This window comes from Mustela nivalis, assembly GCF_964662115.1.
Source record: "Mustela nivalis genome assembly, chromosome: 13".
NCBI classification, from domain to species: Eukaryota; Metazoa; Chordata; class Mammalia; order Carnivora; family Mustelidae; genus Mustela; species Mustela nivalis.
This window is the reverse complement of record NC_139032.1, coordinates 13,763,582-13,783,303: the sequence shown is the minus strand read 5'-3', so window position 1 is coordinate 13,783,303 and position 19,722 is coordinate 13,763,582. Positions and strand designations below refer to the sequence as shown.

General features: G+C 38.2%; 1 protein-coding gene across 3 annotated transcripts in view; it reads right to left on the bottom strand.

Annotated features, from left to right (window-relative positions):
• Positions 1–19,722, bottom strand: part of TMC1 (transmembrane channel like 1) — a 387,473-nt gene that overhangs the window by 101,866 nt on the left and 265,885 nt on the right. For all 3 annotated transcript variants that reach the window (XM_082696595.1, XM_082696594.1, XM_082696593.1), the window contains exon 8: positions 693–740. In XM_082696595.1, coding sequence (XP_082552721.1) covers positions 693–740 — 48 coding nt within the window. The remainder of the gene's footprint in view (positions 1–692; positions 741–19,722) is intronic.

The following is a 19,722-nucleotide window of genomic DNA, read 5'->3' as shown; positions in this document are numbered from 1 at the left end:
TTGTATGTAAAAGGCCCTGAGTGTCTGGAAACACCTGGCATCGTGAACATATTGGGCCCGGCTGCCATATTGGGCCCAGGGTATTACACTGGATGGTGTTGATGTATCCTCTAATGGACACTGTTCTTCCCTTCAGTTCTAGTTAATTCAGAACTTTTGCTCATATCATGATCTTTCCCACGAGTGGTCTGCATGTGAGAGATCATACTCCAAACTCTTGAGCTAAACCTACACAACGTAAAGACAACCGAGCAATTCCAACAAAATACCCATGAAGTCAGCACAAAAGAATGTGCTTTTTCATTTTAATTGAACCACCTGATCAATTCAGTCAAAATGGCCAATCTGTTCTATTATAATAGATTGAGCCCTAGAGAAGAGCTTTTAGGACAAAGACCTTAACAGGGAAACTATTAGAGAAATATCAAAAAGCCAGTTTTTGTGGACTACCATCCACTTTATCATGAGTAACTGAGACATTGGGTAGAATGTGTGTGTGCCTACTGAATGGAATCTAGAACGGAGAGATTCCATTTGCTGGACCTGACCTCTTTTCTGAGAACATCAAAAGTTTCCCACACATGTGGTACCATGGGTCTACACGTGGCAGCCTAATCCCACAAGACAAGAGTCCCCTGAATTCACTGCCATTCCCCAGGAAGCACATTCCACGTGGGTCCCACCCCACTTACTTGAACTTTCATCTGTGTCATCTTCTTTTTCCTCCACTTGAATTTGCACTGTGGAAGAAAGGAAAAATATGGCAATTCTTTAAATGACAGTACAATGATCAGTAATGCGTTTTTACTGTTATTATTTTCATCATCAAGTTTTCTGTGCTGTTAATGCAAACATTTTTCAACAAGCTTGTCAAAAACAGCATTGTTTATTAAAGATATATGGCCACAGCATCCTAGACAGTGTTGTGCAAAGACTTCTCTGCTCCACTGCCTTCAAAGACTTGGAAAACATATCAATTATGAGCCTGTCAGCTCAATTGACTATAACTGCTACCGAAATAAATTCCGTGTTGCAGTGAGTAGACTTGGGGTTTGCTGGGTCATTGCATTCCATGATAAACTGCATTGTTAGTAAAGCTATATGCACATGCACATGTTTGTACAATGTGGTTATTAGAACCAAATTAATTTATTAAAATAGAGAACATTTCATTCTAACCAGTTACCAGTGTCAAAGAGCCTTTCAGAAAATGTTGCAAAGCTGGTATTTCCTATTTCAATTATTTCTGTAGATTGCATCGGAGACAGCCTAAATTTCCCAATATATGATTTACCTTGAAGATGTGGAAAGAGGGGTATTTTGCTGTTCTTCCCAATACAAAGAACCTTCTGCATATTCCTCACCCCATACTCAAGAGAGTGTCTTCTTTTTAGTTTTCCTCTATTTTTACAAAGGCATCAAAGGGTTTAAAAAAATTATAATTGTCCAATAGTATGCCGAAATGTATTAACTGGCAGATTTTTCCACTTGTCATCTACTGTCTGTTCATCATAGGTCTCAGCCAGAGACAAAGCTCTGCAAATTGCCCAGGTAAAAATGAGAGTTGCCTATTTCTTTAAAACCAGTCTTGGGGTGCCTGGGTGGCTCAGTGGGTCAAAGCCTTTGCCTTCAGCTCAGGTCATGATCCCAGCCAGGATCCTGGGATCGAGCCCCGCATCCAGGTCTCTGATGAGCAGAGAGCCTGCTTCCCTTCCTCTCTCTCTGCCTGCCTCTCTGCCTACCTGTGATCTCTGTCTTTCAAATAAATAAAATCTTTAAAAAATAAAAAAGTAAAACCATAGTCTCGTCACTTGTTTATAAAATAGTATCGTATTTTTTATTTAAGTCAGATGAAACCTGAGTCTGAGAAAGTAAAGATGACAACACAACGTCACTGCGAACAGAGGCGACAACCTCCGTTTTGTTTCTGCTCACAGACCGTCAAAGGTTATTTTTCAGAACTTGACAGGCACATTGAAAATGGAATGCATGCCAGGAGTTTAAATTCTTTTCACAAAGAAGATTATTGTAAAAGCACATTTTGCCTTTAAACAGCATCTGCATAAAAATTTTTAGGATATGCAAAAATGTTATCACTCAATGTCAAGCCACGCAATGTGAAAATAAGTGTTCTTTTGTTCTAAGTGGGACATGTGCTTCTGTTACTGGCTACAACTGGATCTGCACAGGACAAAGATCTTTACGGCACCACTGAGAGTCTGCAAGAGTAAAGGCAGACACTTTTAAGAAGATGTTTTGCATTTAACAATCAGTCTTTGTCTTTTATTTGTAATTAATGTCACCACCAAGCTTTTTCAGTCCAGAAGCTTCTTCTCCCTACGAAGGCATTTGAATCACAGAAGATTAGCCCTGGAACAGAGTCCGACCTGTGTGTATAATGTAAGAACAGCTAAGGACAAACAGCAAGGACTGACCACAGACTCCTCTGTAACACCAGAGCCAAACTGAAATCCACACAGACTATGACATCCATTTATAATAATCAAGAAAACTAACTAGGTATGACAAAATGAAACAAAAAATATTAAAGGAACAAAATACAAGCAAATCTTTAGGAATGATCATATGTTAAATAAGAACAGCAGAATGACATGTTCCAAGCCAAGAAGATGAGCAACAAACCCATTTCCTCTGATAACCAGGGGAGGAGGAAGGCGAGGCACGGCTGCAGTCAAGGATGGTCTTCTCAAGTAAAGGAAGAATAGTAGTCAATGGCTATTAAATAAAACCTAAAAATCCATGAGAGGAGACATGCTTACGGTTGCAAGTAAAGAAGTCAAGAAGAGCTATGGATTCAAAGTGATGTAATACAGAGTGTGGCAGAAATAGCCCCTTCCCTCCTCTTGAGGTGACCCTCTGACCATGAATTCATCTGGGCGCAATCACCTGCACATTCTCACTCGTGTTTTCTCTACTCAACGGCATCCCCTTGGCAGGTGAGTCAGGGGCGATGAAACAGTTGTCTTCGTAGTTATTGTGATAACTGGATTATTCTTGACTCAACCCTCAGCAAAGGCATCATCAGCATCAAGAACTCAACAGCAGCACTGTGGCCAAATTTAAGACTCCTTCAAGTGCTTCAGGCCAACCTTGATTTTAGTGGAAGGTCATTTGACCCAAAAAGCAACTGTCCAGGATGGTCCATAGGACCACCAAGCACGGCTTGGTGCAAGGCTAAGGAACGGAGCTAAGAATGCCCTCCAAGTCAAAAACCCCGTGCAAAAGAATCCCACGGAATATTTAAATGGGAGCTATAGACAGTCTTTCCTTCCTCCGATGATTTTTGGCATGGCCTGTTGCTATCCCCGCTCTCTGCAATCCCTAGTAGCTTATTCCCGATCATACGACCCCCCTCATGCTTCGGCTGCTTCCCAAAGCCTATTGATTATGTCCTTTAAAAATAACGTCTCTCCCGGGGAGGGACGGGAGGATGGGGAAAGGAGGAGGGCGAGGTCCTGGCAAAATGCTGGAGGCAGCGAGCAAAGCTGCACTGAAGAATGCTATTTAAGAGAGGAATATGCAGTCAGAGCAGATGAATGCCTAGGCAACCCAGATCCTCGTTTCATGCAAATAGACACAGTAATTAAAAACAGCAAAAGGAAACAACAGCAAAATGTCACAATTTAGAGGCATCGGAATCATTCGAAGAAGGTGTTGTTCTAGGCTTTCTTTGTTAATCTATGGCACTCAAAGTAGTTTATGGTTCTTCAGGTTCAAGGTAGCCAAGCGGCCAGAAAAGTTAGGTGGCGTGGTCCATTCCTCGAACCCACGTTGAGCTCTTGAAGAGATGTTTGGAGCATTAGGTAGGTGATCACTCTGGAAACAGAGACCGTTTATCCAATTGGCATATATTGTACACTCGCAAGGGAGTATAGAGCAAAATGCTCCGGGGAGGGAGTTTGTAGATTATAAAAGAAAACACAAGGAGTGTTTAAAGAATCTTGCTACTTTATGCCAAACAATGACTTAATAAATGAGAGCCAAGATTCGCATGAGTATCTTACCCAGCTTCACTGGGTGGTAGCAGCAATGTGTTAGTTATATTTATTGGGCATTTTTTGTGTGTTTCTTTTCAGGGTTCTTTTTTTTTAATGTGTGAGGAGTTGTCAACATTGGTCCTTTTCATATAAAGGGGATACATGTCACCTCAGACTAAACTATGTTGGAAGGGATATGCATCGATGCTGTAAGAAGGACCTTTCTGAATCTTGGCGGAAGAACCCATGCCATCAGTATGGGGTGTGATGTGGAATATGAGAGGAAGAGAAGAACCAATGACAAGCAGAAGGTTTTCATCCTTTGGCACTGAGAAAGGTAGAGAGTCAAAAAGAATAAAAGGTGAAAAGGCTATAGGAAAAATAGTTTCAGTGGGAGGAGATAAGATCAGGAGTTTAATATGACATGTTGGGGTTGGGTTGCCTATTAGACATTCATGCTTGAGTTGAGTAGGCAATTGGGTTTATGAGTCTGGAGTTCAGAAGTGAAGTCTGGCCTAGAAAAACACATTTGGGAATTATGAGCACCCTGGTGTTAGTTAAAGCCACAGGACCAGGTGAGAGCACCACGTAAATGAATAAAAATAAAACAGAAAAAGGAGACTCCAAAATTGAGAGGACAGGGAGAAGAAGAAAAACCAACCAAAGACACCAAAGATGAACCATCAGTGGAGCAGAAGCAAACTAAGAAATGTGTCGTAGGCTTCGAACTCAAGTATAATGGGACTAAAAATTGACCTTTGGGTTTTGCAGTGTGGAGGTCAATTGACTCTGGCAAGCAGAGATTTAGTGAAGTGGTGTAAGGAAAAGCCTGAATTTCAATGGCTTTACAAAAGAATGGGCAGTGAGGAATAGAGACAGCTAGTTATACTAGCCAGAATGTACTTACACACTGAGGGCAGAGATCCAGTGGGAATGAGAAATTGATGTGGGTTATTAAAAGACAATATACTCAACTCATATTGGATTCTGAATTCTTTTATTGCACTGGTGAAGCATTTGGTTTTGTTACTGAGCTGTGCATCTCTGCCTGAGACTTTTTTAAGAGAAGGGACAACTTACTACTATACCCCTTGCTTATATGTAGTGTCAACTGTACAGCAGTTCCAAAGTGTGGGACTAAAGGATGGTAAAGGGAGAGAAAAAGAAAAATGGGGAAGAGTAAGGAGACGAAGGGAGGAATACAGCAAATAAAGGGAGGTAAAGGGGCAAAAATGAGGTGAGATCACAATAAATAAGAGGGAAAAAGTACAAATATAAAGCAAAACATTACAGTTTGTCTTTGCTCTCTGCTATAAACATATGTGCATTCTTATACTTAATGTGAATTACAAATATAAAATGTTATAAATTCTAAATTCATGTACTCAATGAGATTTCATATTTTAAAGATTTTATTCATTATTTATTTGACAGAGATCACAGGCAGGCAGAGCGACAGGCAGAGAGAGAGAGGAAGGGGAGCAGACTCTCTGCTAAGCAGAGAGCCCGATGTAGGGCTCGATCCCAGGACCCTGGGATCATGACCTGAGCTGAAGGCAGAGGCTTTAACCTACTGAGAGACACCCAGGTGCCCCGATATTTCATAGTTTAGAGACACCTCAAGTTAACAAAATCTAGACTGTCCTCAACTCTTTCTTCCATCAATACTTTTTTAAAATAAGAATGTGAAGGTCAAAGAACTAGAAAATGTGAACAAAATAAAAGTACTTTTTTTTCTTAAGAGAGTATATTCCAAAGTAAAGTTTGCCTTATTCCGTAAGGAAGAAGACTTATGATCCCCTTACCAAAAGCAGGAAATCTCTTTTTTCAAGGGGGAAAAGAAGAGAGAAAACTGACCAGTGAGTCTATGAAATGTAAACTGTGATTTACAGAAATGTCTTTTAAATGCAGATTCCTTAGGAACAGACACTGTAAATTTTATGCTCTAAAATTTCTAGGTCTGATGCCATCAGTAGCTGCCCAAGTTGATTATAGTAAGGACAATGATGATGGTGATGCAATTACGATACAAAGAAAATTATATGTATCTAGGTATGTATTTATAAGCTGTGTTTAAGTTTTAGCCAAGAACAACATTTAGATATTTTGCTTTTCTAAAAACCAAACAGAAGGTAAAGCAACCCAAATTTGAAAAAGTAATGAGTAAAGTTAGCCATAAAGAAGAATTTCCCGGGGCGCCTGGGTGGCTCAGTGGGTTAAGCCGCTGCCTTCGGCTCGGGTCATGATCTCAGTGTCCTGGGATCGAGCCCCGCATTGGGCTCTTTGCTCAGCGGGAGCCTGCTTCTCTCTCTCTCTCTCTGCCTGACTCTCTGCCTACTTGTGATTCTCTCTCTGTCAAATAAATAAATAAAATCTTTAAAAAAAAAAAAAAAAGAAGAAGAATTTCCCACCAGTGAAACACTCTGATGCTATATCAAGTCACCAAACCACACTGAGGAACCCTCCCCCCTGCAGAGAAGGCCCCAGCATCCTGCTTCCATTCACAGTTACTGATGGGTACAAAATAGGGAACAGAAGGCACTGCCTGCAAAACTGAGTAAAAATGATGGGATGGGGGCGCCTGGGTGGCTCAGTGGGTTAAAGCCTCTGACTTCGGCTCCCGTCATGATTCCGGGGTCTTGGGATCAAGTCCCACATCAGGTTTTTTGCTCAGCGGGGAGCCGGCTTGCTCCTCTCTCTCTTCCTCTCTGCCGGCCTCTCTGCCTACCTGTGATCTCTGTCAAAAAATAAATAAAATCTTAAAAAAAAAAAATGATGGGATGAGATTTTTCTTCCTCAAGAATAGGACCTACTCAAGACCTGAAATCTGATTCATTTTAAATCAGTAGCTCCCTTTATTTTTGTTACTTTTAGGGAAGGACGAGAAGATGCTTGTAAATATGTATGTAACAATCCTAACTCCTTCAAATGATGGAATTAAGCATAATGATTGGAAGCCATTGAGTAGAGAAGAACTAAATAAAGTTCCTCTATTATTCAAATACCATAAAAACCTGTAAACTATAAGACTTTTACAAAATCCTCGGAGTGGGGGAAAAAACTGAAATGAGATCTTTACATTTGAATATCAAGGATTCTGGAGGAAAGGTTTACCTTGACAGGTTGGGGCAGATATTTTTTCTGCAGGTGTCAGCATCTTTCTTAAGACCATTGAGAAAACGGACCACTGAACACATACATTCAAAACCACGCTAATGAAAACTTTTAAAATAAGTGCCAAAAGGCTGGTCATATTTTCAATCACTGTAATATCTTGGAGATATAAAATAGTTATTCAAAACTGCAGTGGTTATAAAATTACAAAAATAATAATTTTGACCTTTGGTAAGACTCAGCCACACAAAGAAGGGAGTGGGCCAGATATTCAACTGCTATGGTAGCTGTTGTTCTCCAATATTTTTCCTTCTAGATTATATTTATTTTCTGAGGCTACAAAGCCCTTAAGAAGTAGAGAATAAATAGCTGCTGATGTCTGCTTTATTAAACAACACAATATAAAATATTGTAGTTGCCAAACAGAACAGGATGAATTCTGTAAAGAAACACATTTTACTATGAGGTCCTGGAGAGAGAATGGCCAACCCTGAGAACAGAGAGAGGAAAAAAAAAAAAAAAGGAGATTCACTCAAAATAAAAATCCCCCCCATCCATTTACAGTGATAATAATCTTTTTATAGACACAAGAAGAAGGGTTGAAAGGGGATGCACACAGAATTTTTTTTTGCACTTTTTTCCTTCTGTTTTTATTGTACATGAAATTAAAATTAAATACAGGCTGAGTGGGTAGCTGGTAGGTTTCCAAATTCTACCATCCTTGAGCTGGAAAAGGAAATATGAAATGCCAAAGCAGAGTTCTTCAAATAGTGAGTTATATACTGAAGTATTTGTGAGAAACTGTAATTAGGTATTTTATGATATCACTGGTCTACAGAAAAACAAAAACAGCTCTTATTCTATCTGGTTTAGGGGGCTGGCTTATTTTAACTATTCATATTCAATAAATAGCTGTTTACAAATGCCTTTAGAGCACTCAGTGGCTGCAGAAAAATTAAATGGTGAGTCTTGCCTTTTCTTTGCATTTAGAATATTCTGGGGGAGGGGACATTTCTTACTTAACCATGGTGTCGTAATATATACATTCAGAGTGCGTGTTCTCACATTTCAATTACCACCATAAAGAGCAAACACTGTAGATAAGTGTGCTAAAATGAAAATACGTTCTCTTGTGTGAGTTTTTGTGGCTAAAATCTTTTATAGAAATAGGATACCAAAATAACAACCAGATGAAAATAATGTGTTGTAAGCCCTTGGCAGCTACGCTTCTATCTGTGGATTGCTTAGAACAGAAAGGAATCTTATCCCTCCCCCAGCAAGCATTTCTGCAATATTCCAAGTCACGAAGAAGAATGCTTGTCAAGATTCATGGATAAACAAACAACATGAAATAAACAAAAAGGCACTAAAGAAATGTGTAACGACTGAAAGCAGACGCTGGTTCCCAGAGTATGAAGCAGGAAGCAAGGCTGGCTGAACTCGGTGCGGTCTCCATCCTTCCTTCCCAGCACTGCAGAGAAGATGCTAATTACTCCTCATTAGCATACATTAGCAAATGTTAATGAGTGTCTTCTAAAGAACAAAGGCAGCGTGGGGCAGCGTAGAGGCGGGATGATGGCTGAGTTGTAAGTCAAGGACTGCAAGGGAAGGCAGAGGCAGAGAACAAGACAATAAGACTGACTTAGGAAGGCACTGGTGGTTTCCTAAAATTTGGAAGAACGGTCTTCCTGACAAAATCGTAAAAACGCCAAGAAGGATGAAGTGATTTCGTTTATTCTTGTTTCTAAGGAAAATTAAGAAGGAGGAGAAGGAAATAAAAGAGAAAGCAAGTCATTAACTAAAATGAATCGTTCTTTTTTTCTAGCTCTTCAGCTGTTCTGGAAAAATCGTATTTTATAGGATTTGCTCCGCAACAAGAAATATTAATTAACATCATCATCCGTTAAGGAAAAGAATTCTGAATTTTAGGTGCAGGTGTTCTCATGAGTTTGTGAGAATTGTGACCACCCATCTACCCATTCCGATCTTTTTCCCTACAGACTCAATTTATGATACTCAGTAAGACTCAACCTGTAATTTGTATGTGACCTATAATGTTATCAGAACAGTTCACACAGAATGTGAAATATGCGTTAAATTATAACCTAAAAGCAGCTAAATCATTATAATATATATGGATATATATTATGTATAAGTTCTCATAATAAATCAGAAAACACTTTTTAAAATAGGAAAATATATAAAATAAGATAATAAATTAATTAAATTCCTTTTATTCAATCTCTCAAAAGATGCTAAATGATAATGAGAAAGAGATAACCTACTGGTCTGTTTCTCTGAAGAACCCTAATGCAAACAGTCTTTCTATTCAAGAATACCAGGATAGAACCAGACAAATACTAGAAATAGTAACACAAGCCACAACTTGACAAGTTCTACTAGAGAAATACAAGCAGAAGTTCTAGTAACACTGGAGGCAATCATGTTCACTAGGTAATTTCGGGAATTTGTCAGAGTTCAAGTACTTCTGGAAACAGGCAGAAGACTAATCAGGACAAATAAATGTTTCACTATCTGATTTCCTTTGAATTAATCCCAATTGCTCCAAGACCATGGCTGTGAAGAAGAATGTTTGTTTGCACAAGCATATGAAGAAGGACTTTTGTTCATCTGGGTCCCTAAAACTAGTGCATTCATACCATAGAACTACAAAGACAACACAGACTTTTCAAGTAAAGCAACTGACTTAGTGGAAAGATCCTGAGTTTTTGAGTTAGAAGAACATTTGTGTTTTGGCTCTGCTACAATTTTATGCCATCTCATAACTTTGGATAATTTATATAAATTCTCTGTGCCTTGGGGAAAGGAAGGAGCAATTACCACTATACAGAGTTGCTATGAAAACTCAATGTAATAATAAATGCACACAATGTGGGGATGCCTTGGTGGCTCAGTTGGTTAAATGTCCGGACCCCTGATTTTGGCTCAGGTCATATATCTCAGAGCTGTAGAATCAAAGCCCCTTGGGGCTCTGCACTTAGTGAGGAGTCTGTTTGGCACTCTCTCCCTCTGCCCATTCCCACCCTCTGTACCTGGAATACAGCAAAGGTTAAAATAATCTACAAGGGCTGTTCAAATGCTTTACATATATCTACACACAAAATTTTGACAGTTTTTACCGGAAATCCTAGAAAAATAAGGAAGACACATCTATTCTGACCTTTACCTTCACATCTTAGACTCAGCAAGTAAGAAAATTGCCATAATATTCAGTCTTGGATCGTATCAAAGGCCATTTAACCAAAAGATAAGGACAAGGAATAAAATATTACCCTAAACTCTGTCTCTTGGTACCTTCAGCACCTCCTTACCCTGCCTGCTGATGATGCCAACCAACCTGGAAAGTCATGCTGCTTGAGCCAACGGTCAGCTTAAGCATCCAATTCTTGCATGGTAGCAACTCGAGGAGCATTTACCAAAGGTTGAGGTTGATTCAGAAAAAGGGGATTAGCAGCCATTGTGAATAATGGTTTTTTTGGTGACACAAAAAGTATAAGATTAGTTCCATATAGAGACAAAAGTCAATAGACTCTGGAATGAGAGATTTGCATGTTCTCTCTCACCTCGCTTCCAAATTCCAGAAATGGCAATGCCCTGGCATTCGGAGGACAAATTATTATACCTGTGTGGCAACGGAAAAAAAGGTATAGGGTGGGGAGCATTTCAGAGGAGCCTGACACTCTGCCAAGTCCACTGGAAGTTTCCACCTTGCCCTTGCTTATTTCTGGGTATCCTGATTTTAAGTGATTTTGTGTTGTTGTTTTCAGTTAAAGCCTATCAGTTTTATCTTGATTAAATACCAAAAGTTTGGGACTGTACTTGTAACTATTATATCCCACAGGGAAAGACAATGATCAAAAACTAAGATCTAGACGAGGTCTATGACAGCCAGGTAGAAGGTAGGAAAGAAAGCTGATGTTGATGAAGACAGATCCCTTTAAAGAAGCAACAAGTAAATTCAGGTGCTCTTAGATTTCTAATTCCACCTCATCCCTTCCTTTCCTTTCCGTAAGATGGAATTAGTTTGGTTATTGGGACAAGCTACATTCTAATTCCAGAGAGTAGAATCAGACTACCTCAGGCTAAGTCTCCTAATTCAGTACACTGTATTTTTTCAGACGATTGAAGGTAGAACTCAAATTGCGATGATAGCTCCCAAAGCCACTCAGCCTCCCTAAATGTACTCAAATATTTCCCAAGAAATTAGTTCCTAGGTCATACCTAACCAGAATTGGCATTGAACTCTGGCTCTTCAGACCTTCATCAAGACTGCTCAGTTCTGGGGCACCTGGGTGGCTCAGTGGATTAAAGCCTCTGCCTTCAGCTCAGATCATTACCCCAGGGTCCTGGGATCGAGCCCCACATCGGGCTCTCTGCTCGGCGGGGAGCCTGATTCCCTCTCTCTCTGCCTGCCTCTCTGCCTACTTGTGATCTCTGTCAAATAAATAAATAAAATCTTAAAAAAAAAAAAACAACTGTTCAGTTCCACTTCCTGTCTCCTGTGTCATAAGATCTCACTGTGAATCCATGTGTGCATATGCGTGTATTGGTGTGTGTATGTGCATGTGGGTGGGTATGTAAGAGAGACAGAGAGAGAGAAAAAAGAATTTTAAGAGACTTAAAAAAGCATTCCAGTATCCTGGATTTCTCCTCACAGCCTCTACATTCTTCTCAATCATCTACTCGGCTCCAGACAACAAATTGTGTCAACTGCTTATGCTGGGTAAATGAAGACCAATTATCATCAACAGCCTAATGACTAAAAATCGGATTAACTTATTTTTTTTATCCATCGTCTCAGCCTGGTGGCATTGAGAGCGTATTTTGATGCATTCCATGGTCAAAAGCCATCAGCTTCCCTCTTCATTCAGTGACACTGAATTACGCTCCTATCTTGAAATCTTTTTGCTGGTCCCCCCATTTGTGGAGGACTTCTAGCAGGAAGAGGTCTAGGCAGTGCTTCTCAAACCCTACTGGGCACTAGAATCACCCAGAGAGCTTGTGAAAACACACATTCCCCTGCCTCATCCACAAAGACTCTGACTTAGTAGTTTGGGGTGGGAGTGCCAATAATGGCTTTTCTAAATGCTTCCAGGTAATACTAAGGCTGCCAGTCGTCAAATCACACTTTGGGAAGCAAAACTATAAGGCATCCAGAGGGAGTGGGGAAAGTCAATAAGCACCTGCCACCTTCTTTTAGGAACTATAACCCTTATGATCTAGAAATTATCTTTCTTTTATTGTCTATCTTTATGCCAATTTCACACTCTCTTGATTATGTACCATTACAATAAGCACTGAGGGTGAGTATAGGGCTTCCAATTTGTCCACTCTTTTCAGATGCTTAGCCTCTACTAGGTCCTTTGCGCTTCCATATGAATTTTAGGATCAGCTTCCCAACTTACATAAAAATTTTAAGAAGCCTGCTGGGATACTGATTAGAATTGTGTTGAATCTAAAAATTAATTTAAGGAGAATTGATATTTTGACAATATTGAATTTTCATTCCAAAAATGAGTACATCCATTTGTTTAGACCCTTCTTTAATTTCTTTCAGCAATGTTTTGTAGTTTTCAGCATGTTGGTCTTTCACTACTTCGGTCAAATTTGTTTCTAAGTGCTTTGTAATTTTTTTTTCCTGATATCAAAATGATATTTTTAAAACTTCCATTTCTAATTAGTGTTTTTATATATTGAACTGTAGTTTTGTTTTCTTGGAATGTCTTCCTTTGATTTTGTTATCAAAGTAATCCTAGTGTCAGAGAAAGCTAAAAAATATTCTCTCTTCTTCATTCTTCCACAAAAATTTGCGCAGAGTCAGAATTACTTCTTCCTTGAATTTTTGGGAAAATTATCCATGGAAGTAATCAAAGTTAGACATATTCTTTGTAAGACAATTTTTAAAAAAAGATTTATTTAAGAGAAATAGAGTGAGGTGGGGGGGAGGGGGAAACAGGAGGGGGGAGAGTCTTAAGCAGACTGCAGAGAAAGGAGCCTAACATGGGACTTGATTTCATGATTCTGAGATCACAACCTGAACTGAAACCAAGAGTCCAACACTTAACCAACTATGCCATCAGGTGCCCCCATTAAGATAATTTTTAACTATAATTTAACTATAAATTCAATTTCCTTAAGGCTATTAAATTCACTTGTTTCTTCTTGAGTGAGTTGTAGTAGGTTGTCATACAAGTAATCTGGACAATGTATCTTAGTTATCAAATTTCTTGGCCTGAGTTGTTCATAATTTTGCCTTATTATTCTTTCAGTACCTGTAGAATTTGTAGTGATGTCACATCTCTCATTTCGGTCTTAAAATTGTTACTTCTTGATAAATTATCATTCTGGTCATTGGTTTATTAATTTTATTGATCTCAAAGAACATATTTTGGTGTAATTTTCTCTTTATTTTTCTGTTTTCAATTTATTTCAATTCTGGTCTTCATCACCTACTTTCTTCTGATTTTGGATTTTATTTATTCTTTGGTTTCTTAAGGTTAGAAACTGAGATCCTTTTTTCTAATATAGGCATATACTATTAATTTTACTGAAAATACTGCTTTAGCTGCATCTCAAAATTTTGAAGCTATGTGTGTATTTAAATTCAGTTCAAAAAAGTTGCTAATTTCTCTTGATTTTTTATTTGGCCCAAGGCTCATTTACAAGCGTTATATTTAGTTTCCAAGTATTTGGGGATTTTTTCAAATATCTTTTGCTTTAGATTTCTAATTTAATTCCATTGTAGTTAGAGAATATACTTCATATAATTTGAGTCTTATTTTAAATGTGTTGAGACTTATGTCTTAGAACATAATTTATCTTGCTCAAGTTCTATGTACATGTGAAGAGCATGTATTCTGCTGCTCTTAGGTGGAGTTACATAAATGTCAATTAGTTCAAGATGGTGGGTAGTATTGTGGAGGTCTTTTTTTGTATGCTTATTGATTTCATTTTGCTTTTTATATCAATTATTGTAAAAAAAAAAGTGCTGACTATAATAATGGATTTATTTTTCCTTGCAGCTCTATTAGTATTTGCTTTATGTACTTTGAAGTTCTGCTCGTAGATATATAATGTTTACATGTTATTTCCTATTGATAAATTTACCTCTATCATTATGAAATATCATTTACTCCTGATAATACTCTTTGTTCTAAAATAAAACCTATCCAATATTAATATGACCACTTCAGCTTTCTTTTTACTAGTTTAAAACAGTATGTCTTTTTCTATCCTTTTATCTTTAACTTACTTATATCTTTATACTGAAAGTGGATATGATATGTTACAGGCAACATATAGTTGGATACTGAAATTTTTATCTAATCTGGCAATTTCTAACTTTTAATTTGGGTATTTAGACTGTTGATATTTAATGTGCATACCTACAAGGTTGTTTTGAAAGCTAGCCTCATGCTACTTAATTTTTATTTGTCTTACCTCTAGTTTCTGCTTTCCTCTTTCTTCAATCTATTTTGGATGAATTGACTTTTCCAGTGATTTTATTTTATTGACTTTTATGGCCTATTATCTGTAACTAGTTAAATACCACTTTAAACTAACTATTTAATATAGTGCCACAGAAAGTTATATAAATAGCAAATTATATAAATGCCATTTCATTTATAGTGTGAAATCCTATACCAGAATGTTTTCATTTCTTCTTGTCCAGACTTTGTGCTTTTGTCATATGTGTTTTCAGGTTCAATAATCTTTTCTTCTGCAATGCTAAATCTTACATTAAACCCATAAAGCATATGCTTCATCTCCCACATTACATTTTTCATCTGTAGAAGGCGAGTTCTGTCTTTTTAATTTCAGCTATGTCTCTACTCAATTTTTCCATTAGCCTCTTAATTGTGTACAATGCAGTTTCATAACTGTTTCTGTACCAATCATATCAATAGTGTCAATTATAGGATGATATTTAATTAATTTTTCTCTTAATTATGGGAATTTTCATGCTTCTTTGCATTAACAGTAATATTTGATTGCTTAGTAAACATTATGAATTTTTCCTATTGGGTGCTAGGTATTTTTATATTCCCATAAATATTCTTTACCTTTGTTCTGCTATGCATTTAAGTTACTTGGAATCAGTTTTAACCTTTAGAGTCACTTTTAAGTTTCTAGTAAGACCAGGGCAATGTCTATCCTAGGACTAATATTTTCCTATTGTTGAAGCAAACACCTTCTGAGTACTCTACATGGCATTCCATGATTATAAGTTTCTATACTCTTGCTGGTGGGAGGAGGAACCTCCCAGACCTGTATGAGCTCTAGGGATTGTTCCCTCTAATCCTATCGGTTGCTTTTTCCCCAGCCACATGCATACACTGACCATTAGTCAATTGAAGACTCAGTAAGAATGCTCCATAGATCTCCAAAACGCTCTCTCTCTCTCTGTTCAGCTTTCTCTTCTCTGGGACACTTCCTTGAGCATGTTAGCTGACTTAATCTCCCCAAACTCTCAGCTCCATCTCCTCAACTCTGATAGCTCTCTAGTCTCCACTTACATCCCTGTTCCCTGTACTGTTGTGCAGAAACTCTCTAGACAGTCAGCTGTGGCAACTGGGGAGTTCACCTCTTTTATTTTCCATTCTCAGAGGTCACTGTCCTTTGTTTCTGAGGTATAATGTCTTAAAATTTGTTATTTCATATACGTTGTCCATTTTTTGTTTCAGATAAAGAGTCAATTCAGTATCTATACTCCACCCTGATCATGAAGAATCCATTCATTTTAAATGTTTTATTAGTGTCTGAGTTCTTTTCTCTTTTTTCAGTCCATGAGAAAAAATATGAGTCAAGAACTCTGGTTGCCTTCTATTCCTTTCTTTTGGTTTCACACCCAATTATCTCCAGGTAATTCCACATTGAATTACCAGTTTTGAGGGAATAGTTACATCAATTAACAACGCAGCCAACTAAGTAGAAATAACATTTATAAATATTTTAATGACAGGCAGAAATGTTTACAATGTATATTGTGCAAAAAGATTATTAAAATTCTATACATCTGAAGTAAATGCCATGTGTAAAAAAAGTGGGAAGAAGGGCAGTGAGTGATATGAAGTATGCCAAAATGTTAGCAGCCATATCTGTTTGGGGAGACTGTAAGATTTTCTTCCTCTTTGGATTTTTTTCTGTCTTTTCCAAATTATTATAATAGATGTGTATTATGTTTAAAAAGACTAACTTTTGTTTTTATTTATAAGAATGAAATTTAGGGAGACAAAAAATGAGAGACAATTTTGATGGAAAGCTACAGAAAGTCAAAGATTACTGCTTAGCTATGTCTCCTAGGATCTCAGGCACTCTTTTTTGCTTGGTCTTACGGTAATAAACATACCCCTATGTTTCTATAATGAAGGCCTGGATTATAAAACATCATGAAAAAATAGGAATTGAGTAGCCAGAATTTAGCAAACAGTGTTTTATTCTCACAGTGTTAGGAAGAAAGGAGCCAACTCATAAAATGTTAATAGTGCTTTCTTCGGTAATGGCTAAAATGTTCCACCTTATAATGGAACTCAGGAAAATGCTTCTGAAACATTCTGGAAGTTTAAAGAAAATTGATGGGAGAGAGCTTTAGTTAATGAACTCTACTTTCTCTTGATTGCCAAATTAAGAGACCTCAGTGGACTATATGATTCTTAGGTCAGGTTCCTTCTATGATCAATTTACAGAAAAGAGAACAGTAAGTAGAAAGGAGGTCCAAAGAGTCCATCCCCTAAGTCACTCAATCAACAAGAATACATTTGTGTCTCTGGAGACAAAGCACCAAGTAGGGCTGTATGGCTCTTTTATAGTTGAAGGAGCACTGTCTTGTTCTGAGATTCAAACACACCTGAATTCAAAACCTAGCTCTGCCACTTCAAAAAGAGTAACTACAGGCAAATTTGTGACCCTCCTGAGCATCACATTTCATTTCAACAAATCTTGAAAAATTATCTCATAGAAGTAATGTGATCATGAAGAAAAATATATGTAGCAGTATCTAGCATATGGAAGGCACTCAAATCTATGTTCATCCAATAAAATCTGGGCAGCCATAAGTGACTAAGATATTCTCTTTTCATTCCAAGAGGTCTCCACCTAGTTAGGAGACAAGATATTCACAAACAAGAGAGCTGCTGGAGGTGAAATATAATTGAGCATCCTAATATTTACTACCAAGGATAGAAGCCAAGACAGGGAAGACATCCCAAGGAGCTGAAATGGTTAGAGCATGTAGACTTAAACTGAGTCTCTAGATGTGTGAATATTAAAAAAAAAAATGTATGTACAGTTTCATATATAATACAGCATCGTGTCACATAGGACATGTACTCTTCTTGCATATATTCAGATACATTCAAAACATACATTCTATGTTCTACAAAACAGAACATAGAAACATAAACAGGAATATATTCAATACTTACAAAAAGTGATACGATACAGTATATAAAGTACTAGTTTCCTTTCAACACTTTTTTTTTAAGTAACATCACAATCACATCTTCACATGCTTTTATTATTTGTTCTCAGTGTAAGGCTATTGCCATTTTCATACATAAAAATTTTTCCAGCACTGTAACAATGGTAATTTTTAATCCATTCAACTCATCACTCCCATCCTATCAGAGAAAAGCTGAATGAACTGAAAATCAACTCTTCTTCGATCTGTGGGAGAACTGAGCTTCACTGGGAAAACCAATGCTCCCCAAATAGGAGAGACAAACGGGCAGAAACAAAGACAACTATCCAGGGCAGAAATGCACAAGCAGAAACCACTGTGGGTACTGTTACCAGGTAGGAAAACCAAAACTGTAATTGACAAATTATTGGAGGCTCCATGTGGACAACTCTGAGAATTAAAATAAGTCTCTCAAAAAGTAGAATCGGCAAAGAGGAAGGACAGCCAACTGAGTGATGGCTCTGTTGTTATTTAAAATTTAAACAGATTAGGGACGCCTGGGTGGCTCAGTTGGTTAAAATTTAAACAGATTAAATGGGTGAATCCATTTAGATGCGGTGAATTGTATAGATGGGCCTGTCTTTATGACTTCCCAAGATTTGACTACACATGGTAGTGATGGGATCTTAGAACATACAGATGCAAAAGAGGAAAGGAGGAACATCAACAGATTGGAGATTTCTACAACACTGTGTGAGAAAAAGGGAAGAAGTTCCTAGTCATCTGGGCCAATGCAGTGAGGGGTCAATGAAGAGAAGGGAAACCACCTTAACACCGCAGATCTTAGATACTGGAGGGAGAGGGTAGGAATGAGATGTGATGTGGAAAACCACCCTAACATCAAAGTCAACACCACAAGTTTCCCTTGCCAGTCCCTCCCACGAAGGGGCCAAGAGCAGCCATTTTCCATTTTGGAAAATCCAAAAACTACGTCATCACTAGTTCTTCCACCCTTCTTTGATGTTCTTCCTAACACTGTCACCACCTGGCATTCTGTTATTTAGTTAATTGTTCATTGATCTACTATTTCCCCTACAAGCAAGTAAACTCCAGGAAGACAGGACCTTGGCTGATCTTCAACTCTTTTTCCTTAGTGCCTGGTAAAGAGTAAGCACTCAGCCAGTATTTGTGATAGGAATGAGTAAATGAATGAATGGATGGATGGATGGATGGATGAACCAAGCCATCAATGAATGAAACAGATATTTCACAGATTTAGCACATTTTCCCCAGTGTCTTAGGGCCTTCTGATTAGTACAAGAGAAAGGAAGATCATAAGCAAATCACATGGAAGAAGGAGGCACAGGCCACAGAGGGAGTCAAGATTTGCCACAACCAGGTTAAGACTGCTTCTGCGGGGCTCTTTCATCATTTTCTTTCCTTTTTTTTTTTTTTTTTTAAAGGTTTTTATTTATTTATTTGACAGACAGAGATCACAAGTAGGCAGAGAAGCAGGCAGAGAGAGAGAGAGAGAAAGAGAGGGAAGCAGGCTTCCTGCGGAGCAGGGAGCCCGATGCGGGGCTCGATCCCAGGACCCTGAGATCATGACCCGAGCCAAAGGCAGCAGCCCAAACCACGGAGCCACCCAGGCACCCCTCTTTCATCATTTTCTTAGAGAAGATCCTCTATTTTCTCTTTCTTGGCCTTGCAGAGCTCTCAATATCAACATACTTTTCCATCAGCTATTATAGATCTTTCCCCTTGAAATTTCCAATTTGCCATCTTTGTGCTCTAGCATCCATGCCAGCTGGCAGCTCTGTCCCTCATACAGCCCCACCCAGAGGAGATACAACTGCAGGGGATCAAGTCACAGGAAGGAACGGCAGGTTCTGTTCCCAACTTCTACACAGTATTATGCAGACAATGTTTCTTCACAGAGAAAGCAAATTTCACTCACTCACAAGTGGGATAATTTGCCCTCCTAGCAATCGGTGCCACTCACTCACGGGACTCTAGCGCCCTCATGGACATTTAAACCAAGAGAAATTTACAGGGAAACAAAAAACTAGACAGATTTTTTTTTTTTAAATGGAGAAAACTACTGAAGGTTCTTTAGATTAATCTCCAAGTCTGTAAACTAAAGTGGCACCATAGTGCTAGACATAACACCCAGGTCTCCTGACCCCACAG